The sequence below is a fragment of the Heloderma suspectum genome, chromosome 5 (genome assembly GCF_057233095.1).
Source record: "Heloderma suspectum isolate Gila_16-S chromosome 5, 16-S_ref, whole genome shotgun sequence".
Lineage (NCBI taxonomy): Eukaryota > Metazoa > Chordata > Lepidosauria > Squamata > Helodermatidae > Heloderma > Heloderma suspectum.
In genome coordinates, this window is record NC_139462.1 from 97,158,989 (window position 1) to 97,179,910 (window position 20,922).

General features: G+C 39.9%; 1 protein-coding gene across 2 annotated transcripts; it reads right to left on the reverse strand.

The window, feature by feature from the left end:
• Positions 1-434: 434 nt before the first annotated feature.
• Positions 435-20,462, reverse strand: OCIAD1 (OCIA domain containing 1). Of its 2 annotated transcripts, XR_014792167.1 has the most exons (9): positions 20,332-20,462; positions 18,060-18,144; positions 15,506-15,559; positions 14,183-14,230; positions 12,419-12,545; positions 7,306-7,511; positions 6,150-6,302; positions 1,974-2,069; positions 435-1,448 (listed from the first exon to the last, which is right to left on the reverse strand). XR_014792167.1 is itself a non-coding variant. In XM_084856803.1 (8 exons), the coding sequence occupies exons 1-8, from the start codon at positions 20,347-20,349 to the stop codon at positions 2,032-2,034; spliced, it is 729 nt and encodes a 242-aa protein (XP_084712929.1). In that variant the 5' UTR covers positions 20,350-20,462; the 3' UTR covers positions 1,542-2,031. The 2 variants fall into 2 exon arrangements, 1 of the variants encoding a protein (XP_084712929.1); XM_084856803.1 differs by lacking the exon at positions 435-1,448 and having other exon boundaries at positions 1,542-2,069.
• Positions 20,463-20,922: the final 460 nt, after the last annotated feature.

Here is a 20,922-nt window from a genome sequence, read left to right on the forward strand (position 1 = left end):
GTTTCCAACCTTTTTGAGTTGGTGGATACTTTTCGAATTTTGAGAGTGTGTCATGGGCACTCTCACAAAATACCTGCCAAGTGGATTGCCAGTTCATAAAATGGTTGCCATGGTGGGCATGGCCAGTCACAAAACATTCATTTCCCAAAGGCAAACTGGTGAGATTACAAGAAAAGTAATTTGTCCAAGAACCTAATTACAAGGCAGGGGTGGAGTCTGAGTTCCAAATCACAAAACCACTTTGAACCCAAATAAAGACGGCACTAGAGGGCAGTACTTCACTTTGCAGCATATTAGCCTCCCAGTATAAAATCTTAAAAAGCACCAAGGGCCTTCATTAATCATCACTGCCTTCAAAAAAAACTCAGCTGCCTTGATGGTCTGTTGGCAGTATATAAATCTTTTAAATAAATCTTGACACCAAAAATATTTTTCAAACTTCTTTTACTTAACACAATTCTGGATCTAATATTCTCTAAAGTAAAGTTTGACTCATTTAAGTATATATGGACAAAAGATCAGGTTTGAAAAGAAGGCTATCATCATTTTTCAATAAAGCCTATTATTCAGTTGATTATAAGAGTTAACTTCCTCAGTAAATGTCTGTTTTGATCAGATATAAAATATAAGTATAGAGATTTATACCAGTCTCTAACAGAAGACTATGGTGGGGCTGAAATAGGCCAGAAAAATACAGAAGATGTACAAAGTTTAGAATTTCTCAGTCATGGAAGAGATTAACTAATTGTATCAATTTCACACAAAAGCAGGTAGAAGAACAAACTGAACCTAAAGCCACTATTTAGGCTGCACTGAGGAGTTTGCTCATCACAAAACATGGGATAGTTGTGAGCATGCAAACACGCCACTACAATGTTTTTTAAAAATGTCAAACTTAATATTGCTCTAATTCACCCCAGTGGGAGCATACAGGTGTCTGAACATATGAAACTAACATACCAAGTTAGGCTACTGACTTACTGAATGCAGTATTATTTAACTGACTGGCAGTGGCTCTCTACAGACTTAAGCAAGGTTTTTCAAAGCCCTTCTACCTGCAATTATTTAATTAAAGATTGAACCTCATACATGCAAAGCATATGCTGGAGCTGCGGGGCCTCCACAAGTACTATTTAAGTTTGTTCATCTCTCTCCAAAGACTTACCAAATTTAATTTTATAAAGCTTGCAAACAGAGAACAAAGAACACCATGGTTTTCATTTTTTATGTCCAGCTGCTAGCTTTTACTAGAGCTGCAATGCTTAAAAGATTAAAAACAACTAAAAAGATGACTCTGATTAATTGGGCAGCAGATTTTTTTAAACGCTTCTAAGAATAATACAATGCAGATGGCAAGCACCATCTTCAGAGGTATTCTCCCTTCTATCACATTACAAAGGAGTAATGCGTCTTCTATAATGATGCCTGCTACTGATGTGTATCACCATCTAGAAACAAATGAAAAATATCCTTGCCTCAGAAATATTGTTTTTACACATTTGTAAGTTAAGCAGGAGATCAGTTAATAGACAAACTCATGATTCATGATTAACATTTCTTTAATCAGGTTGTAGCCCTAGTTTTTACCATCTGAATAAGTAAAATAATGTTTCTTCCTTGTTTTTATGTTACATTAAATTAGTGGAGGGGGTAAACTTAAGCAACTTTGGATCTCTCCCCTTTCAGCAGCAGTACATCTCAATCAGACAATATGCAGACAAATACTAACTGCTTCTTTCTGTGAACTCTTGTTACTCACCCTTCCTTCTTTCTTACTCACGACTCAGTCCTTAAAACATATGGGGGGGGGGGCTTAAAAATTGTGATACGTTCATTAGCTACTTCTTGAAACTTAAACATTTTTAGGCTAACAATCCATTCTCACACTTTGCCAAATGAAAAAGGGAGGCCTAAATATTTTTATTGCAATTCATCTGCATTCCAGAGTACAGCTGAATATTCAGATATCTGACCAATGCTGATAAAGCTCTTATTTGATTGAAGAAATGTCTTCGGAAGTTACAAAGGTTTTCACTCTTCCCAAGCATCTCCATACTTATTGACTTTACCTACAAAAGGAAGAAGAAAAAAAATTTAGCAATACACACAAAAGTACTTAAAGTCTAGTCCTATGAAGTACTGATCTAACAAAAGTTAAGACTAGGGCAAACTTCTTGCCAGCAAATTATCACATGACACAGTGCTGGGCTTGAGCCAACTCAGATTGTCATAATAATGTTAAGTTTCCATTGCTATACCCACCATCACTAGACTGAATGCATCAGTACCATGTTTGGACAACTGTAGCTGTGGATACTCATCTTTGCAGCACCTTAAAGGCAGTCTGGCCAGTGCAGAGCACCTATGCTAACACTGGTGGGACTGTAACCATAGAACTGTTCTATTTGCATCTCAGATGCTGCTGCTGCAGTTGTGTCGCAGAATATATCTTACATGGCTGCACTAAGTTGACATAGAAGACTACTGTCAAGGTGAATAAACAAGCCAACTTGTGGCGGGGCAGGGAAGGAGTGTTCTAGTAATCCTGCTATTCCGTCAATTCACTAGTAAATTTCCTCCTTCAACAGCAAACCAAAAATCCCATCTTCCATAATGTTCTCAATTGTGGCTTATTTTGTATTTACACATTGTTTCATAGAATTCCTTTCCTGTGTGAAAATACAATGCCTGGATATTCAGCAACTGATTTGACAAGAGCAGTGAAAGGCAGAATAAACCCTTACTCAAACTCTTGTTCTCAGACAGCATTTTCTACTAAAAGTAAAATAATTTCACTTCCTAGCCTATTTTCATTCTTTGTTTCCTGGTACAGTATTGTTTCTAATCAGAAAAACAGTCTCATGATTGGTGCCAAGTACAGTTTCCTTCCAGTAGAATGGTAAACAGAAGAAAACAATAGCACATCCTTCAGAGTTATGTTCTGCACTCATAAACTAGTAAAAGAAAAAAAATCCCAGGAAGCTTCTGTTTAAAAGCTAGCTGTTTCTAATCATCTGAACTAATGATCTGAACTAGAACTATTTACTATGTTGATTTCTTAAAGGTCCACAGACCTGAAAAGGACTTCTGAGTTCATTTAGTTCAACCCCCACAATGGAAAACTTCCCCAGGCTGATGCTCAATTACTTTTCTCCCAGAATGGAGGACTTGCAGTTTTCCTTAGCATAATGTCCTACTGCCCAACTTTTTATCCAGCCCAAATTCCTTTCCTATTGAACAAAACAAGTCTTGTTTTTCCTTCCTTCATGGTCTAAGTGAACAGTTATTATCCCTCCTGTCTCAACACCCCTTCTGATATTTATTACCGGAATAAATAAATGCTATAGCCCCTCCCTCTGTAGGTTTCTTTGGGGGGGGGGCATCAGGGGGAAAAATGGAACATGCTCAGTTTCCTTTAACCTTTTCTCATGTGTTCCATATATTTTCTTGTCTTGCTTTCTAAATTCTCCTATTTGTTTCAAGCCTTCTTAAAATATTTTAACCAACAGTAAACAGGTGAGGGCTAACAAATGGTGACTGTCATGTATGTCTTGCATATATTGCTTCTCTTAATGCACCCTGAAATGGGGTTTGCATCCCTGTCTCACTTCCACTGCAGTTACTTAGATCCAACTTAGCACTGACTCAAAGGTAATGGTGTATAAACAGTCTCCATCTTTTCCACTTATGCATTTGATCTTTCCAATGTGTAGTTTTGTTTTGACTGAATGCCACCTTATTTTTTCAACCCAGCATTTCACTTTATAAAGTTCATTGTCTCTTAATCCTATCACCTACAATATTTGCAAGTCATAAGAAGAGCCATGCTGGATGAGACCAAAGGCTGCCTAATCCTGCATTCTGTTCTACAGTGGCCAATGAGATACCTGTGGGAAGCCCACAAGCAGGACATGAGCACAACAGCACCCTCCCACTCATATCCCTCAGTACTGACAGGCATTCTTCCTCTGATATTGGAGGTAATATACAACCATCATGACAAGTAGCCATTGATTGGCTTATCCTCCATGAATTTGTCTAATCCCCTTTTAAAGCCACCCAAGTTGGCCATCACATCTTGTGGAAGTAAATTCCATCATTTAAACCAGACATTGTGTGAAGAGGTATTTCCTTTTCTCTGTCCTGAATCTCTCACCATTTAGCTTCATTGGATAAAGTCCTCCTGGCTTTGTATATGTTACAAATCTGATCCATGATTTATCCAGCCATTCACACTGATGATCTGGACTGGAGCCGATTCATACATAAACATACATTATTTGATATTATTTCTGGACTCTCAGCTGAACCTGTGAAGTGCCTCTATTGAAAAGCATCTTATTTGATTTGACATCTGAGGCAGAAGCTCTGACTTTGGTTTTTAATCTTTGTGTACTATTTAACACATACTTGACTGCGATGTTGTCACCATCCAGTGATGAACATACATGTAAAAACTTGTCATGGATGAACTGCAACGTATCGAACACCTTTTTGTAGAATATAATTTATGACCATCTCATAGTCTGGCCAATGATTTCTTGCAGAGTTTTAACAAATTGTATATACACCTCATATCAGCAACAATTACCCTATTTTCCTCCAATTTACTTATAACATAGTACACACAAATAAATTGTAGATATATGCAGGCATTCAATCTGATCACCTGAGGTCTAAAACTGGGGAGGGGATGTCAATGGGCATGCAAGCCCTGCCCCCAATCTCAAGTCCTTGACCAGTCCACCTTGACCAACCCATGTTGAGCAGGGAAGTATGAAGGGGCGGCTGGGGGGGGGGGGGTCTACTAGTATTCTCATGAACACAAGTAAAAGCCTCCATGCAGGGTTCTTGATTGGGTGGAGCCTTCAAGCAAACACAAGTAGAATCCCTCTTCAGACCTTCCCCCTCAACACTGGATGGTTGGGGACACTGAGGCAAGACTTGCATGTATGCCCACATACTGTCTCCATTTTTAGCCCTCACATGGGCAGGCTGAACACCCGCATAGGTCTACTTCTGTGTATTCTCCTATCTATTGAGGAAGAAATCCTATAATTCTTTGGTTAAGGTGATCTGTGAACACGGCCGTTAAGGAAAGCTTTTCGTGTAAATGAAGAACCAGTTTGGTAAGTTTTTAAAATATAAATATTTACACCCTTGCCTACTAAACATAAGCATTTCATTTTCACCTGTTGAAAATTAACTGCTCTAGCTTGCCTAGCAAATGCCAGACCTTACTTCGACCTATCAGTCATGAATATTTAATTTTGCTCAGTACTTTATTTTTGTGAGAGTGGAGATAGGCCAAGGCAGAATGAAGCAGAAAGAAGCAACCCAGGAACATAAGACCAGCTGTTGACCAGGAACCCACAAGCAAGGCATGAGCACAACAGCACCCATCCACCCATGTTCCCCAGCAACTGGTGTACATAGGAACATAGAAGAGAAGACAACATTGTCTAATATACAGAAACCTAGACTCCCATACTTAATCTCAAAAACTGTCATGGCTGGTAGCCATAAGGAAGAGCCCTTTAAAGACATTCCCTCTAATAGGTAAGAAAAGAAAGCATGCTAAGTATATACAGTGCAATAAATAGATACAATGCACCATTGTGAGAATGAAATAGTGTTAATAATATACTATTTAGTTATAAGTTAATATGGTTTACTCCACAGATTTGCACCATTATTTAGGATATATATGAAGTATCAATGGGAAACTTTTTTTTTCTTGCTTGCTGATTAAACCACTATTAAATGCCTGTGGGAAACCCACAAGCGGAACAAAAGCACAGCAGGACAAGATTATTAAAATCATTTACTTAAACCACCTTGATTTAAATCAATTCACCATGGATGCTAGCAATCCAAGTCCATTTTTTTAATCAAATTAGATATTTTCATTAATTGCTACAGAGATTTCAAATAAAAATACACGTTAAAGCTCTACAACACACTTTAAAACAGACCATCCCAACAGAAGGCGGTGATAGACATAAAAATAAGCAAAACTACTGTTTGTTTTGTCCTTAAGAGTATTGCGAGTCCATAATGGAAAGGCAAGATTAAACCTGGAACTCCATGTCCTTGATGCAACTGCTGCAGATGTCATTACCAAATACTTCAGCTATTTCACAATTTACCTTCCTTCTTTAATGGTCTTTCCTGTAACGACTTTGATGGAATGTCTGACTTTTGCATTATTCCTGCCTCATACATCTCTCTATTTCTGCTCCTTAGTTCATCATATGTGATTCCTTTCCTTTTTGGACCTTCTTCAGAAGATGGTATAGGTTCTTCAGGGAACAAAAGAAAAAAAAAATCACACCTGGAGTAAAGGAACAGATAACACTACACATGGGTGGAATATGCCTCTTTAAAGGAAATACGTATATTTTTGAGCCGTTCTCCTGAGCTCAGCAAGTGGCTTTGACTTTTGTGGAATAAAAATGATTGAAGGTACAGTTAATGAAGTTTCAAATATCATACCTGCTTGTCATTATTTTAGAATTTTAGATGAAATGTATGGTGTATACAGTGCAACACTGGTCTAAATTCAAATGTCAAATCGGCTTCCATCTAATCCTCTGAGGATTGTGAGATGAGCCATAAGTTTTCATAAATCATTAGAATTTGTGATATCAACAAAGCAATACTCTGGATAATATAGCTGCAGCGTGTGCCATTACACAACAACAGAGGAATAATATTCATAACACTGCAGGTACATATGCCAATGCAGATGTTTAGGAACTACATATCACAAGGGAACACAACATTTTTCCTTGTAATGCTAGCAGGGAAAGGGCATTTGCAGGGCAGAGGGAGGGAGGGAGGGAGGGAGTGTGTGTGTGTGTGAGTGAGTGAGTGAGAGGGAGGGAGGGAGGGAGGGAGGGGGAGAGAGAGAACGAACACAAACCTTCCCGCCCACCAATTCCCCTCTGGCCTGTTTTACCCTCAGCCTGGTTCTAAGACTAGAAGCCCAACTGCAGAAATGACAGACAAGATAAAAGCATCTCCTAGGGAGAATAGGCAGAAACAGAAAGAATTAAGTGTCCACCTTGTGCCTGCTAATCGTCTCTGCAAACCTGCCCCCTCCCCTTTAAGTCCATTCACATTAAAAGGCAGACATATGTATTAGGAAATACAGGTTTGTTGGTATAATATGCAGCTCCATTCTAATTCTGCCCTTTTAAAACTGAGATGTTCCCATCTCCAAGCCTGAAGAATTATATGCATTCAATTTTTTACTGGAAAAATACCATTCATTGTATTTATAAAGTTCAAGACTAACTCTACCTTGAGGGAGACTGTCTGTTATTCCAGTAGGAGTAGATTCATTCATGGAAGAACTAAATGGGACTGGTTCATACTTGGAGCGAAAATCTGCCATTCCATAATTATCAACAGGGAACTTGGAAGACTGTGGTGCTTCTGGTACTGCTGCTGGAGCACGTTCAAAGGGTGAAGGCACATTTGAAAATTCTGGTTGCTGAGAGTTATACCTAAAGAGAGAGACAGCAGTTAATTATTTAAAATGCAATTTTGCAAACTATTTGAACTTTTGTTGTTTTTTCCATTGCTTGTATATGGATGTGCTTCCCATCAATCCACTCACAACAATAAATGGAGATTTTAGATAGTTGGGGCAAACTATATCAGGCTAAATGAACCAATTATACCAAAGAAAGAGAAAAAGGGTGAAAGAAGGTAAGAAAATTGGGGCGGGGAGGAAGGACTATTGAGGAGGGAAGTAGAGAAGGGTAATATGTGGGAAGAGCAGAGGGGTTTGCTTCATTGTTAGAGCACGTAGAAACCTTAATTTAACATAAAGGTTTGGAAACAAAGGAGATTGTTCTGTAGGTTCTGCTGCATCTTTTTTTTAATTAAAGGCAAAGTTTTCTTTGTAGAGCTATTTAAAGCTCAACCATAGGACTATAATAATGGTTTAGCATGCAATGAAGTCCTGATTACAAAAGCTTCATGCTATAATTCTGAAACAACTTCAGTTAGTTTGCCCATGTTTCTAAGTGAAAAAAACAATTACTATTTTTATTTATTTCCTGCTTTTCATTAAGAAATAATCCCAAAGTGGGATACCAAGCCAGTAAAACACAATATAATCACACAGTATCAACCTATAAAACATTAAAACAGCTGAGAACAAAAACACAGATAAGTTTACAAGACGGAATACAGATTTCATCCTCTCAAATGATACAGAGCAACAGTTAGGTATCATCAGCATACTAATGACACTTTACGCCAAATCTCCTAATGACTGCCCCTAACAGCTTCATATAGAAGCTGAATCGGGGACAGAAGAGAACCCTGTGGGACCCTACAATGTAACTGCTACGGGCCCGATATGGTCACCCAGTGCTATCCTCTGCACCTCACCTCACAGATAGGAATGGAACCACTGTAGCATTGTGCCTACCTCACCCCGCTGACTCCCAACTCACAGAGCTGGCTGAGAAGGATACCAGTGGTACATTTTACAGTGAACTACAAGCTAGGTTTGTATCTCATTTCTCCTACAGGAAGGAAAAGGACTTACCAAATTAAAGTCACACCTCTTCAGAGGGATGATATAATATAAATAAATGGTCCAAACTGGGAGTTCAAAATCTCTTCTCTCAGAGCCTCAACAATGTCCCTTCCACCTCTTCTTAGCCTGGAGGACCATAAAGTTTGTACTTAGTGTTAACTCCCAGCCTGTCCTGCAAAATCACTTTTTGCCAAATACAACTCCATTTCCCAAGATCTCTTAATCCTTCCTGCTTGCATCAATGAATGTCAGAGCCACTTTTTCTGGCTATATCTGGCTATGTATACATTAGTGCAATGGCTTTCAATCTGAGTTCTAATGAAGCCTGGGTTCCTTGAGAGCTAATCCATGAAAGAAATTAGCGGTGGCAGAAGACCAGCTTGCTGGTCTTCTCTTGAAGCACTGAAACCCCAGGGGGAATTTCAGTTTTCCCAGGGCAACAATGAACTGGTACCCTATCTTAAGAGTATGATGCCCCATCTGTACTGACAGTGTGCTTTAGAATGCACCTCAGGATCCTCTGTAACACAGAGGCAACAAAGGGGTGTCTGGGTGACAAGTCAAATTAAAAAGAATTCCTTGAGTGAAGAAAGTATGAAAACCACTGTTACTGGTGTGTACACTGGGGGCTTAACCTACATGTTTTGACAAAATTGGTGGGGGCACAGCACAGGAGAGGCAGCAGGTGGTGAGAAAAAGGGGAATGTTTATTTAGTGCAAGTATGGGCAACTTGTGGCCCTTGAGATGTTTTGGCCTACAACTCCCATCAGTCCTGGCCAGCACAGGCAATGGTGAGGAATCATGGGAGTTGCAGGTCAGAACATCTCAAGGGTCACAAGTTTATGTATTTATTTATAACATTTCTATACCACCCAATAACCAAAGCTCTCTGAGCAGTTCACAAAAGTTGCCCTCTCTTGATTTGGTTAATTACTGCCTTTGAAAAAAAGCAACTTGAAATCTATTCTGCTCCCTTCCTTCTACACCTAACCCCCTTCTTCCTCACTATTATTCTTGCAATAAATTCAAGGTGCTGGGAAAAAACAGAATCACACACACTGAATTTTGATGTACACGAACATACTCAACTTTCATACACTTTTCATAGTTAATTGTATGTATCTGCTTATAGAACAAAATGCCTTTGGGGCGAAATCTCCAGGACTGACACACTTACCCACATCCTGCTGAAGCACTGCCCTTTTAGAGGCAGGCTCAGCTGAACCTAAGTCAAGGAAAACAGCCTGCAGACAGGGCTGGTACACATATAACATTTTTGACCCCTCAATGGTAAATAAAATGGGATCAAAACATGGGAGCACAACACAGGATTGGACATTCCTTTCACCCAGCCTCTCCCTGAAGCACATTCTCCCATCAAACTTAACCATGGTTACATCTTACACTGACACCCACCTTAATGATGGTTAATGCTAACCAAGGTTCTATTTCTAACAGCTTCAGACCCTTGCTTCAAATCTTGTTAAAAACTGAATCTGTCAATCTAGACCAGTGGTCTCCAAACTCTTTTGATTGCGCACCCCATCAGTGAAAAATTTTTGAGCACGGACCCCCAATATATGTAATTTATAAATTATATACATGTACTATTGTACTAATAAATTATGTACATTATAAAACATACACAAAAAATAAAAATTAAACAGGATGAGATAAAGATGAAATAAAAATAAAAAACTATTTAAATTATTGTTTATTTATTAATGGTACAAAAAACTTTTTTGCTCTCACTTTAAAAATATTATTAATAATAATATTTTTAGTGAGAGCAACGTGATTGAATATGCTGCATGATTTTTTACAGTCTTGGTTTAACACTTTCTGATACAGCGATTCGAAGGTCTGGCTCTAAGTTCTTTTTAAGCTACCTGTCCATTTTGTGAGGGTTAGTTTAGTTAAAACTAGATAATCTGTAAATCCACGAGGGCACCACTGTCAACTTGCAAGGAGGAGAAAGGCGTGCTTAGCCGGGCTCCTGCCTGTGCCAGAGCTGGGAGTCCTGGTCATCAGCCCAGCATGCACCCTGCACAGTCCCCACTCCTTGGTTGACTGGTGGCTTGGCCTGGCTGTTAACCCTTCCCTCTCTCCTATGGCAGGATGGAAGCTGAGAGGAAAGTGCCTGCTCCCTTCACGGCTTTGAAAGGAGAGTGGGAAGGGTTAATCTCCTTCCCCCTCTCCTTAGGTAGGATGGCAGTTGAGAGGAAAACACACGCAAGAGCAGAAAGGGTTAACCTCCACCTGGTGTTAACCCTTCCTGCTCTCCTTTGGCAGGATGGAAGCTGTGAGGACAGTGCCCGCTTCCTTCTCGGCTTTGTTCTGAGAAAGAAGAGTGGGAAGGGTTAATCTCCTTCCCCCTTTCCTTCAGCAGGAAGGCACCAGGACCTGAGCAGTTGCTCTCAATAGGACAGGAGCAGAGAGAGAGCTTCCCTCTCGGCTTCTGTCCCATCCTGCTGCCGCCTCATAGGAGCAGTGGGAGGCTGCTCAATGATCAGGCAGCTCGCACACCCCTGTGGATCATGTCACACACCCCCTGGGGTGCGCACACCCTACTTTGGAGACCACTGATCTACACCACTGTCAATGTAAACCTTAACAATAGTTAAAGGTAGGAGAAATTTGTGTGCAAAAGTAAAGATATTGGAAGGTGTGATCCTGTAGGTAGCCTGTTCCTGCTTCCTTAACAATGGTTATGAGATTGAGAATGTTACATCTGCATCTGCCCACTAGGAAGCCAAGGGTGTATGTGTGTGTTGGGGGCTGGGGAGGGAAATCAACTACCAATTTATTCCAGGAGCAGAATCAGGGTCACATAGAGTTACACTAGATTTGACTAGAATATTTTCTAAATACTTTGATTTGAAAGTATCTTTGAAAGATCTGAAAGATTTAAAATAGAAACAGATTAACAAAATGAATTCTTGCACAATGCTACTTTCATCCTTGTTCCATGTGCCTTTATATAACAAGGAAGCTGAAGAACAGGAAATAGTTTAGAAATTAGTTTTCCACATTTGTGTTAACTGTTTGAAACTGCTATAGCTTTTCTCAAGGCCCAAAGAAAAAAACCCAAAGTAGAATCTGTCCATTTAAAACTGCTCCGATTTTATTTTAAAATAAATAAATGTTTTCCTTTACTTACCTTTTTCTCTTTGTAACACACAAAGAGCATGTTCTTGCAAATCTACACAGTTTGAAGTCCCATCAGTTTCAATGGGAGAATAAAGTACTTACTTAAATATCTCCTCTTTAAATCAACCAGCCTTCAAAGTGCTTTACTTTGGGTGGATCATGCTCAAATACTTTGTACCTTACTTCTCTTTCTCAGGCAAGCCTACTTTTTGGAAAATAGCTAACAAATGCCCAGCAGTTTCATGTATAAGTCTCCCCCTCCCTCCAATAATAATGTTTCATGTTACTATAGAAAAACCAAAGTGTACAAGCACAGCCAACAGTATAAACTATAGAGATTATTTTATTCATCTAAAAAAAGTATTTTTTTAAATAATGAAATAGCCCTAAAATTTCAGGCTGATGGTACAACTCATATATGGAACAACTGTTTTCTAGAGGTATACAATGAGTTGCTCCATGAGGAATAACAAACAACACTATTCATGAACACTGTTGTTGTTCAGTCGTTCAGTTGTGTCCGACTCTTCGTGACCCCATGGACCATAGCACGCCAGGCCTTCCTGTCCTGTGCTCTCTCCCGGAGCGTGCTCAAGTTCATATTCATTGCATCGGTGATGCTATCTAGCCATCTCATCCTCTGCCGTCAAATATTTAAAGTGAACTTTCTCTATAGAAATTTACAATTTTGAGTAAATAACATTACTTACCTGTGTGGAATTGGTCTGTGTTTTCTCAGAGCTTCTCCCAGCGGCGAATTCTCTAGCTGTTTAAACTTCTCCTGACATGTCTTCATATAGGAAATCTTTCCACCGATGTATCCACAGAAGCCAGCAACTTATTTACAAAGGAAGGCAAACACTGATTTAAGCCACTTGATGTCATGGCACTTTTAAAAAAAGAATATCATTATATTTTAAAATAAAATACAAGGAAAACACAAGCAAAAACAAACAAATCCTTAGCTTAGAGCTAAAGAACAAATTCTTAAGTCTCTAGAGCATTTTTTCGGCATGTATCCCCATGGCAACAAAACAGAGGCCTTATAAAGCGGCTGAGGCAAGTAGATCATCACCAGACAGCAACTGAGAAGAGTAAGAGTTGTCTGTTTTAAAAGCACAGAATAAACTCCCAGTTACTTCATAGCAAATAGCTACATTTTTCAGCTATTGGCCAGCAGAGTAATAATTACCCCGAGGAACTCACTATTATAAGACTTAGGGCACAATCCTAACTAGATAGGTGTCCACCTCCAACCTCAGAGGCGACCACCTATCCAAAGCAAGGCAAGAGAGGCATGGGGGGGATCGTTCCCTCTGCGTCTCTCCTGCCTTGCTATTTTTTGCTAGACAGCCGTTTTCGGCTGTTTAACACTGGGGGGGCCGACCGGGAGAGGAAGCTGCCGTACGAAACACTGGATGTGTTGTATGCGCACCTCTGCTCTCCCCGCCCTGGAACGTCCCCCAGCCCCACCCCTTTTCAGTCACTCCACACTCTTCTTGCAAGTGTGGAGGATGGGGCTTCTCCGAGCAGCCTCCGAGGCAGCGCGGACAAGGGGGGCAATCGATTTTCCGGGAACCGACCTTGGTGCGTGGGCTCCAAGGTCAGTTCCCGGAAATGAGCATATCCTATGGCCCTCTAGACAGTGTCTAGTGGCCATAGGATTGCTCCCTGACTATATTATTCTAAAAGAAACTCACTATTATATTCTATACACACTTAATTAAGAGTAAGTGCCATTGGACCCAATCGAGCCTACTTCTGAATATACATTTATAGGATTGTGCTGTAGATTTCCTATAGAGGAGCAAAAATTTGCTCCAACTCCATCCCAATCTTTTTTGGACTGGATCAGTATCTTCCCGAGAGGTGAAAAAAATCATTTTCTCTACTTAGTGTGCATTTTGCTGCTGTACAATATCATTGAGCATAGTTTGTTTGCACAGGCTGCCCCCTGCCCCCACCTTCCTAACCTTCATGCTATTGAGTCTGATGGTCCTGCTTCCTGTCTACTTTTGTCTGCCTGTCATTAGGCCCATTAAGAGAGGGAGGAGCACTTGTACAACAGACCATCCTTATTTTTGTTTATCTCAAGATGCTTGAACTCTAACAAGGATACTCACTAGGAAAAGGTTTAAGAAATTCTGGTTTAGATATCTGCAATGCAAGCTTAGCCTCCCAGTCTTTTTTTTTTTTCTTGAAATAAGTGCACGGTTGTTACACACTCATAACATAAGATTCAGATACCTTTGCTTAGGGACTCTTTAAGGAACTGCTTTTTTTTTTTTTGTAGGGAAACCCTAATTTGCAAGGACTCAAAACCACAATTCCAAGATGCCCAAGACCCACCCACCATACCTGTCATGCAGCTGTTAAGAGGCACAGAGCCTCTTTCATGAAATATGGTAGCAACCCTAACTCTCAATTGTGAGCCATTAAGTACAACTGAAATATGATATCCTGTTAAAACTCACATGCAACTTTTGGTAGCGAGCCAAACCTTGAATTTGCTGTAAGAATTCCTGAAAATAAACATTAGGAAAAAAGGACAGTAACTATACAAAAACATGAATTAAGAAATGACCAGAACAGCGTTTAGCCTTTAACATGCTTATGGCACTTCAGGTTCTGATGATCAGTGGTTTTAGGTTTTTTGACTAGGTATGTAACAGCAAAGACCACTGGAATTAAATACTATGTCAGTGTAAAGCCAATTTTCTAATACTATGTGTTTTATAGTAATGCTTTGACAAAAGTAGCCTCTGAGACTCCAGTTCAATAATATGGATTGTATTATACATGAATATTTTTAAAAATCACTTATCAGCTTTTTAAGATAAGGAAGCTAAATAATGCTATGGCATGATCAAGAATTGTATATGTAGACTGCTGCATTCATTTTAACATAAAGAGAAGATCTATGCATGTAAAGGGCTGTATAGTGCCGGATGACAGCAAGAGTTTCTAGTAATACTCATGAGTATCAAGCATCATAGCCCAGTGGGTTATACAGCATTGTTGTCAACTACTTGCAATATTTTATATCCTAATATAGACATCTAGTGACATTAAAAAAGTTACAACAACATCCTGAACGAGAGTCCAATAAAAACTTGAATAATTCACTTTTCCCCTTACATGTTTATTATTTGGCATTTGACAACACTTACAATCCTGTACACATTTAGTTGGGAGTAAGCCCCATTGAATGCAATGGGACTTCTCCTTCTGAACAGACATGCAAGACAAGTTAATATGACAAGACAAGTTAATCTACTTCTTCAAATTAAACACTGTCTACTATGCAACCAAACAAAGATATATTTCATCTTTATAAATGCTTCTCAAACAGGCTCATAAACAGCCCCTCACCTGGTTTCCTGTGGAGTGTAGAATCACCACCAGGTAACAAAACAAAAATATTTCACAATATTTCCCTTTCTTTGGGGCAGCAACTCACTGACATACTATGACTCATAATTTCTGTGGGCTAGTAGTTTTTGTACATTGAGCAGGGGGTTGGGACTCGATGGTCTTGTAGGCCCCTTCCAACCCTACTATTCTGTGATTCTATGATATGATATACTTATTTACAAGATCGTTTAATCTCAATTTTCTTCCTCATTTTTTTAACAATTAGGTTCGCCCTTCTCCATCCCCACATCTCTCATACACTAAATGTTCCCCCCACCTGCCATACATATGTAATTGCTTTTTTTTCATAATTAGGTTTCTAAATAATAAGAAATTTTTAAACAGCAGAAATCCAAATTCAGTCAAAGGTGTTTGAAACTTACCTTTTTTAATTAACATCTGAGTGACCAGCATGCTAACAGCAGAAAAAGGCAGGGCTGTGAGGTAAAGAAAGAAAAAAAAACACCTTTGCATTGAAACTATTCTTCTCAACAGACTGCAATCCTGCACACTGACTGAAGAGTAAGACTTACTTAACGCAGTGGAATTTACTTCTGCGTAAACACATTTAGGGTTGTACTGCATAGGCTCCTTTCTAAAGTACACATTGCCAGAAAGCCCCTTTTCTTTCTTTTAAAGAGAAAGGGGACTTCAGCAAAAATGTCTTCATTAGGAAATATGGAGCCCCTTCAATAAGTTTACATTATACTTTCTAGGACAAATATGGACAATGTACAGCCTGTGCCATACGTTAGCAACTCTCACGTGTGTGTTTTTTTTAAAGAACCCCCGGTTGCAGTTAAGAAGAGTTTATTTTATTTTGTTATTAACATTTATATATCACCTTATTTGATAAAAACCCATCAAGGCCATTTCAAGCTCTCATGAATGCAGCGATAAGCATAAAATGCTCTGTTCCTTCCAAGGAATTCTCATATCGAGATCTCAGTGTTTCATTTTTTAATTTCTGAAAACTTAAGTCTTACTTTTAGAGTCGCAAAGACTTCCTAAGAAAGGCAAACTAGATATTATTGTGGGTGAGGAACTGGTGGAATCAGCAATCAACCCAGTACACCTCACCAGCCTTTAAGTGTGTGGGCCATTGCAACTGCAATGGCAACAGTCATCAATGCTAGAAACAGCATAGTGGTATTCCACAAAGCAATTGTGAAGCAATACTTTTAGATGTGCCATTGTCTTAGAGAGTCAGTATTGGATATCTGATAGAGTATTGGACTGGGAAAAAACAAGTTCAAATCCCTTCCTGGCCAAGAGGTTTACTGGGTGACCTGGGGCAGTCAATCTTACCATAACTACTTCAGTATGAGAACATAAGAAGAGCCATGCTGGATCAGACCAAGGATCCATCTAGTCCAGCATTCTGTTCACATTGTGGCTGAATATATCACACAGTATGGAATATGAAAAGTATACCTCAGAATTCCCTGCAATGCCACAGTGGATACTAGGGATCAAATATCAGATCGCACGGAGAAATGCAGTCCAGACATATGGGTTTTCTGGACAATTTTCCAAATGCAAATTAGGTTAATTTCCGCAGGGTCATTTACATAAGAAAAAAATCAGTTTGCATCAGAAAATGTTCTGATGCCTTAGAGCAGGGGTGGGCAACTTGTGGCCCTCCAGATCTTTTGGCCTACAATTCCCAGCATCCCTCACTGTTGGCTATGCTGGGTAGAACTGATGGAAGCTGTAGGCCAAAACATCTGGAGGGCCACAGGTTGCCCACCCCTGCCCTACAGAGATCTAATTCAGAACCTTTATTTTACTCGTATTTAGTAAACAAAGATAAAAGCACCCCATGTTAATTTGTTGTCCCAATACATATTTGAGGGGGGAAATTAAAGAACACTTAATGTGATTTAAATGTTATATTATGTAGATTTTATTGGAATACATGTAAAAATTCTAAGAACACTGCTGTTCCGTTTATACCACTGACAGAGTGCTAATGTTAAGTGTCCTCCAGCACAATGCCAATAGTGTACACAGGCATGATGGGTTTTCCAGGGAAACCTTTCATGCCAACATGCCTTATTGGTGTTGTGCTAGAGATTGTTTATACTAGCACTACATCAATGGTATAAGCAGAGTGGTCCCAATAGCATGTACTTCCCTTACATTGTTTAAATTTGAAACAAACAAACAAAGGTACTGAAAACTTTTGACACACTGATTCATTTAGCTACCCAAAGAACTGTGCATGATATGCTGTCAACCACTCATCTATTACAATGGAGTTCAACTACCTTCCACTGAGGTTGTTGGGGAAACTTCAGTTTCATTGTCATTACCTATGGGTTCTGTTTCACACTGGGACATATATGTATTTCAGTTATATATCTTTATTCTCTCACATACTTGCTAAGGATACTTACCTGAAAAAAAAAAAAGATTACAACTTTGAAACTGCCAAGCTTGCCTAATATTGTATTTGTAATTGTCACATATTCATTTTTACTAGTTAACTAATAAAATGGAAAAAAATTCCTGGAAAATTAAAGCACTGGAAAATAATCTGCCCTTCATCACTGACCCCAGTATCCTCTGTTACTACACAAGAGGTCCTGGGGCACATCTATTGGATTGTGCAATCTGGGGCATTAAAGTGTCTTGACACAGCCCTGAACCTACAGTCACTTCTGTTCACCAGAGTTGTGCCAGTTATTACTTTGTAAAGGGAAATTTTCCTAGTAATTTGTGGTTCAGGCCCTATGGGAGTGGCTTTTTAACATCAATGGATCACATATCTGAAGAATTATGTGAAGTTTTTTTTTCATATGGCATTGGTATACTCAGTAGATAGAACAAATCTTGTGGCATGAACTACACTGTTTATTTGCAAAGTTGGACACTCATTTGGCAAAACAACAGACATGAACAAGTAAACATTATTTCTTAGAACATTTCACTTACATCGGTACCAGAAGCTCTCATCATTGCATTCTCTGAAGACTCTCTTTTCATCCTCTGTGGGTACGTAAGCTGTATTTATTTGGCTCTTTTAGTAGGAAAAAAAATCAAACGTTAAGAATCAGTGTATGAAATACACCAGTAATGATGTACAATGTTCAACCCAGATGTTTGCTATCATTTTGCCAAGAGTACACGAGACACGTTATTTCAGAAAAATTAAAACAATGCTCATTGATAGATGTCTTTGTGTGCCCATGGGGGAATGGAATACACCATTTTAACGTAATTCCTGTTCTCTCTTGCATTTTCTTTGCTTTTAGGACGCATCTGCATGGTTTTTTTTCACCATTTGTACCCATGGAAATATACGTACCATCTTCCTAGACCATACCACTGATGAAATGTGGCATAGCTCACAAAAGCTTATGCCATGATGATTGTGTTAGTCTCTGATATGCCACAGAAGCTGCTGCCATTTTTGTTATAACAGATGAATTTAGTTACCCTTTGGGAATTTGTATACTAACAAAATTGCCTTAATTTAAGATTATAGTGAAAATCCTATGATAGGATTTTCATTCCTGGGAACGGTGTGACTAGGTTTAAGTGTCCAGTGAAGCTTTTAATTTGTTACTAAACAGCAATGCCTTGCACTACATATTAAAACCACTTTTGAAATGGTGGAGTCTCAAAAACAGTTTGCAACACGGCACACGGGGTCTGCTTCTAAAAAAAGAAGGAAGAGCACCTGAAGTTCTGGCAGAAATAACTAAGGGCATAATCCTATGGGACTGTAGCCCATTGGACAGAAGCTTCCGATCTTAGAGGCTTCCATAATCCTATGCCCTGCTGGGCTATTGCAAGCAAGGAGGGAGGAAGATGGAGGCTATATCACCTTCTGTTCTTCCAAAAATTAAAAAACAACAACACCTCAATTAGATGGAGGTTTTTCTGAACCGCCCAGAGAGCTTCAGCTAATGGGCGGTATAGAAATGAAATTAGTGAATAAATGAATAAATAAATAAATAAAGATGGGCCACTATGCCCATCAAACTTTCTTACTGGTGGTGGGCAGGGACACATGACAGAGAGGCCTCAGGATACTGTGGATCCTAGCCTCTCTTCTCCCCCACCAACAGTCCTGCCCCCTTTTCACTCTCTCTGAAGCAATTCGAGGTCACTTTTTTGTGACCTTGAAAGCAGGCACCACGGTTTTTTCCATGGTAGCTGCAAGGCGAGGGATTGGATCTTAAAGTCCCCCTCCTGAGATCATAGGAGTGTCTGAGGTCTCAGGAGGGGGATTCCGACATATCTTATGGTCCCTGGGATGCTCTCCAAGGGACCATAGGATTGCTCTCTAAAGCATGCATTGGGATTATTGTCCTAGAGATGTTCAGCAATAGCTACATAATGTTATCAGGTTTGTTTTAAAAGCTGATATCTCAGGCTTACTGTCATACAAACTCTTGTACCCTAATCTAAGAGGAGGGCATGATCACCACCCCAGTTGTGACAGTCTACCAAAACTTTAACAGTTTTCACAACATCACACAAAGGCCATTGTGTTAAAATCCTTGTACAGGCTTGTGCAAGGATAAATTGTAACTTGCACAAGGACAACAGAAAAAGAGCCATGTGGCACAGTGGTTAGAACAGTGGACTGGGACTGAGAAGCTATATGTTCTAATCCGTGCTCGGCCATGAAGCTCACCGGGCGACTTTGGATCAGTCAGTGACTCTCAGCCTAACCTACCTCACAGATTGTTGTGAGGATAAAATGGAGAAGAGGATCATGTCAGCTGCCTGGGGTTCCTTGCAAGAGGATAAAAGGCGGGATATAAATGTAATAAATAAACAAACGGTAAAGTTATTCGTTAATACAGTAACTCCTGTAAACAGAAGCTACCAGATTTTTTTTACCAGTTCAGTTCCTTAGGTCCATGTGTAGGTACCATTCATGCGATATAACCACGAAGGCATGCACAGCATTTTCAGAAATACCCATACCGCAGTCACTTGGGACTACACTGTTTCTTTGCTCAACTCCCTACTTTCCTTCTTTCCCTTCTGGGCTGTATAACTATAAAACTTTGTGCTGAGAGAGGAGGAAGACCAGTAACACCCCCCTCCCCCAGCCACAGATTATTTCCCACATACTAAAGCCCAGCACTGAAGACTAGACTAGACGAGAGCGTGTGTGGTAACGGGGTATTCAATTTAATCCCCCAGCACTTGGAAAGCTAAAATGCACTTGGCCAGATCCACGGCTCACCTGCCCGGGCGGCTCCATGGGCTTGCAGGGAAGGGGTGTGGCGATAACAACGCGTCGCCACTTACGACCTTTGAGGTGCCCAGAAAAACACGTAGAAAACAGAGAGACCGGAAGCTCAGCTTCACTAACCGGAAGAGCACGAAAGGCGATGGTTTCCCATAGAGACTTTTGTTTCCATAGATAAAAGACGGCTAGAAGGCACACCGGAAACATGGAAGGCGGTGAAAGGAATCCTCCAACTCCAGTCATAGAGGTAGAGTCTGTGTCTCCAGCGAAGGCGTATTTAAAACACACAACCCTTACTTCTGGTTGCGATTAGAATTCTCCACATGCGGGGAAGGAGTGGTAGGAGACATAGGAATCGACGTTTAAAAGGGAAATACAAGCACTTTCGTTGTGGTGCTTTGAAATTACCATACTCCTACCCCCCCCCCCAGTTATTTTGCTGACTGGATGATCATAGAATCATAGAATCATAGAATAGTAGGGTTGGAAGGGGCCTACAAGGCCATCGAGTCCAACCCCCTGCTCATTGCAGGAATCCAAGTCAGAGCATCATCTTGCTCCCTCTGGCTGTTGAAATAGATCTCC

What these genes read in the sequence shown, in the direction of transcription:
- OCIAD1 (XM_084856803.1), bottom strand. An exon ending in CACAGACCAATTCCACACAG is followed by an intron (nt 7,512 to 12,418) that starts GTAAGTAATGTT and finishes CTCTCTCTTTAG; the next exon opens with GTATAACTCTCAGCAACCAG. An exon ending in AAGACCATTAAAGAAGGAAG is followed by an intron (nt 2,070 to 6,149) that starts GTAAATTGTGAA and finishes TTCCTTTTGTAG; the next exon opens with GTAAAGTCAATAAGTATGGA.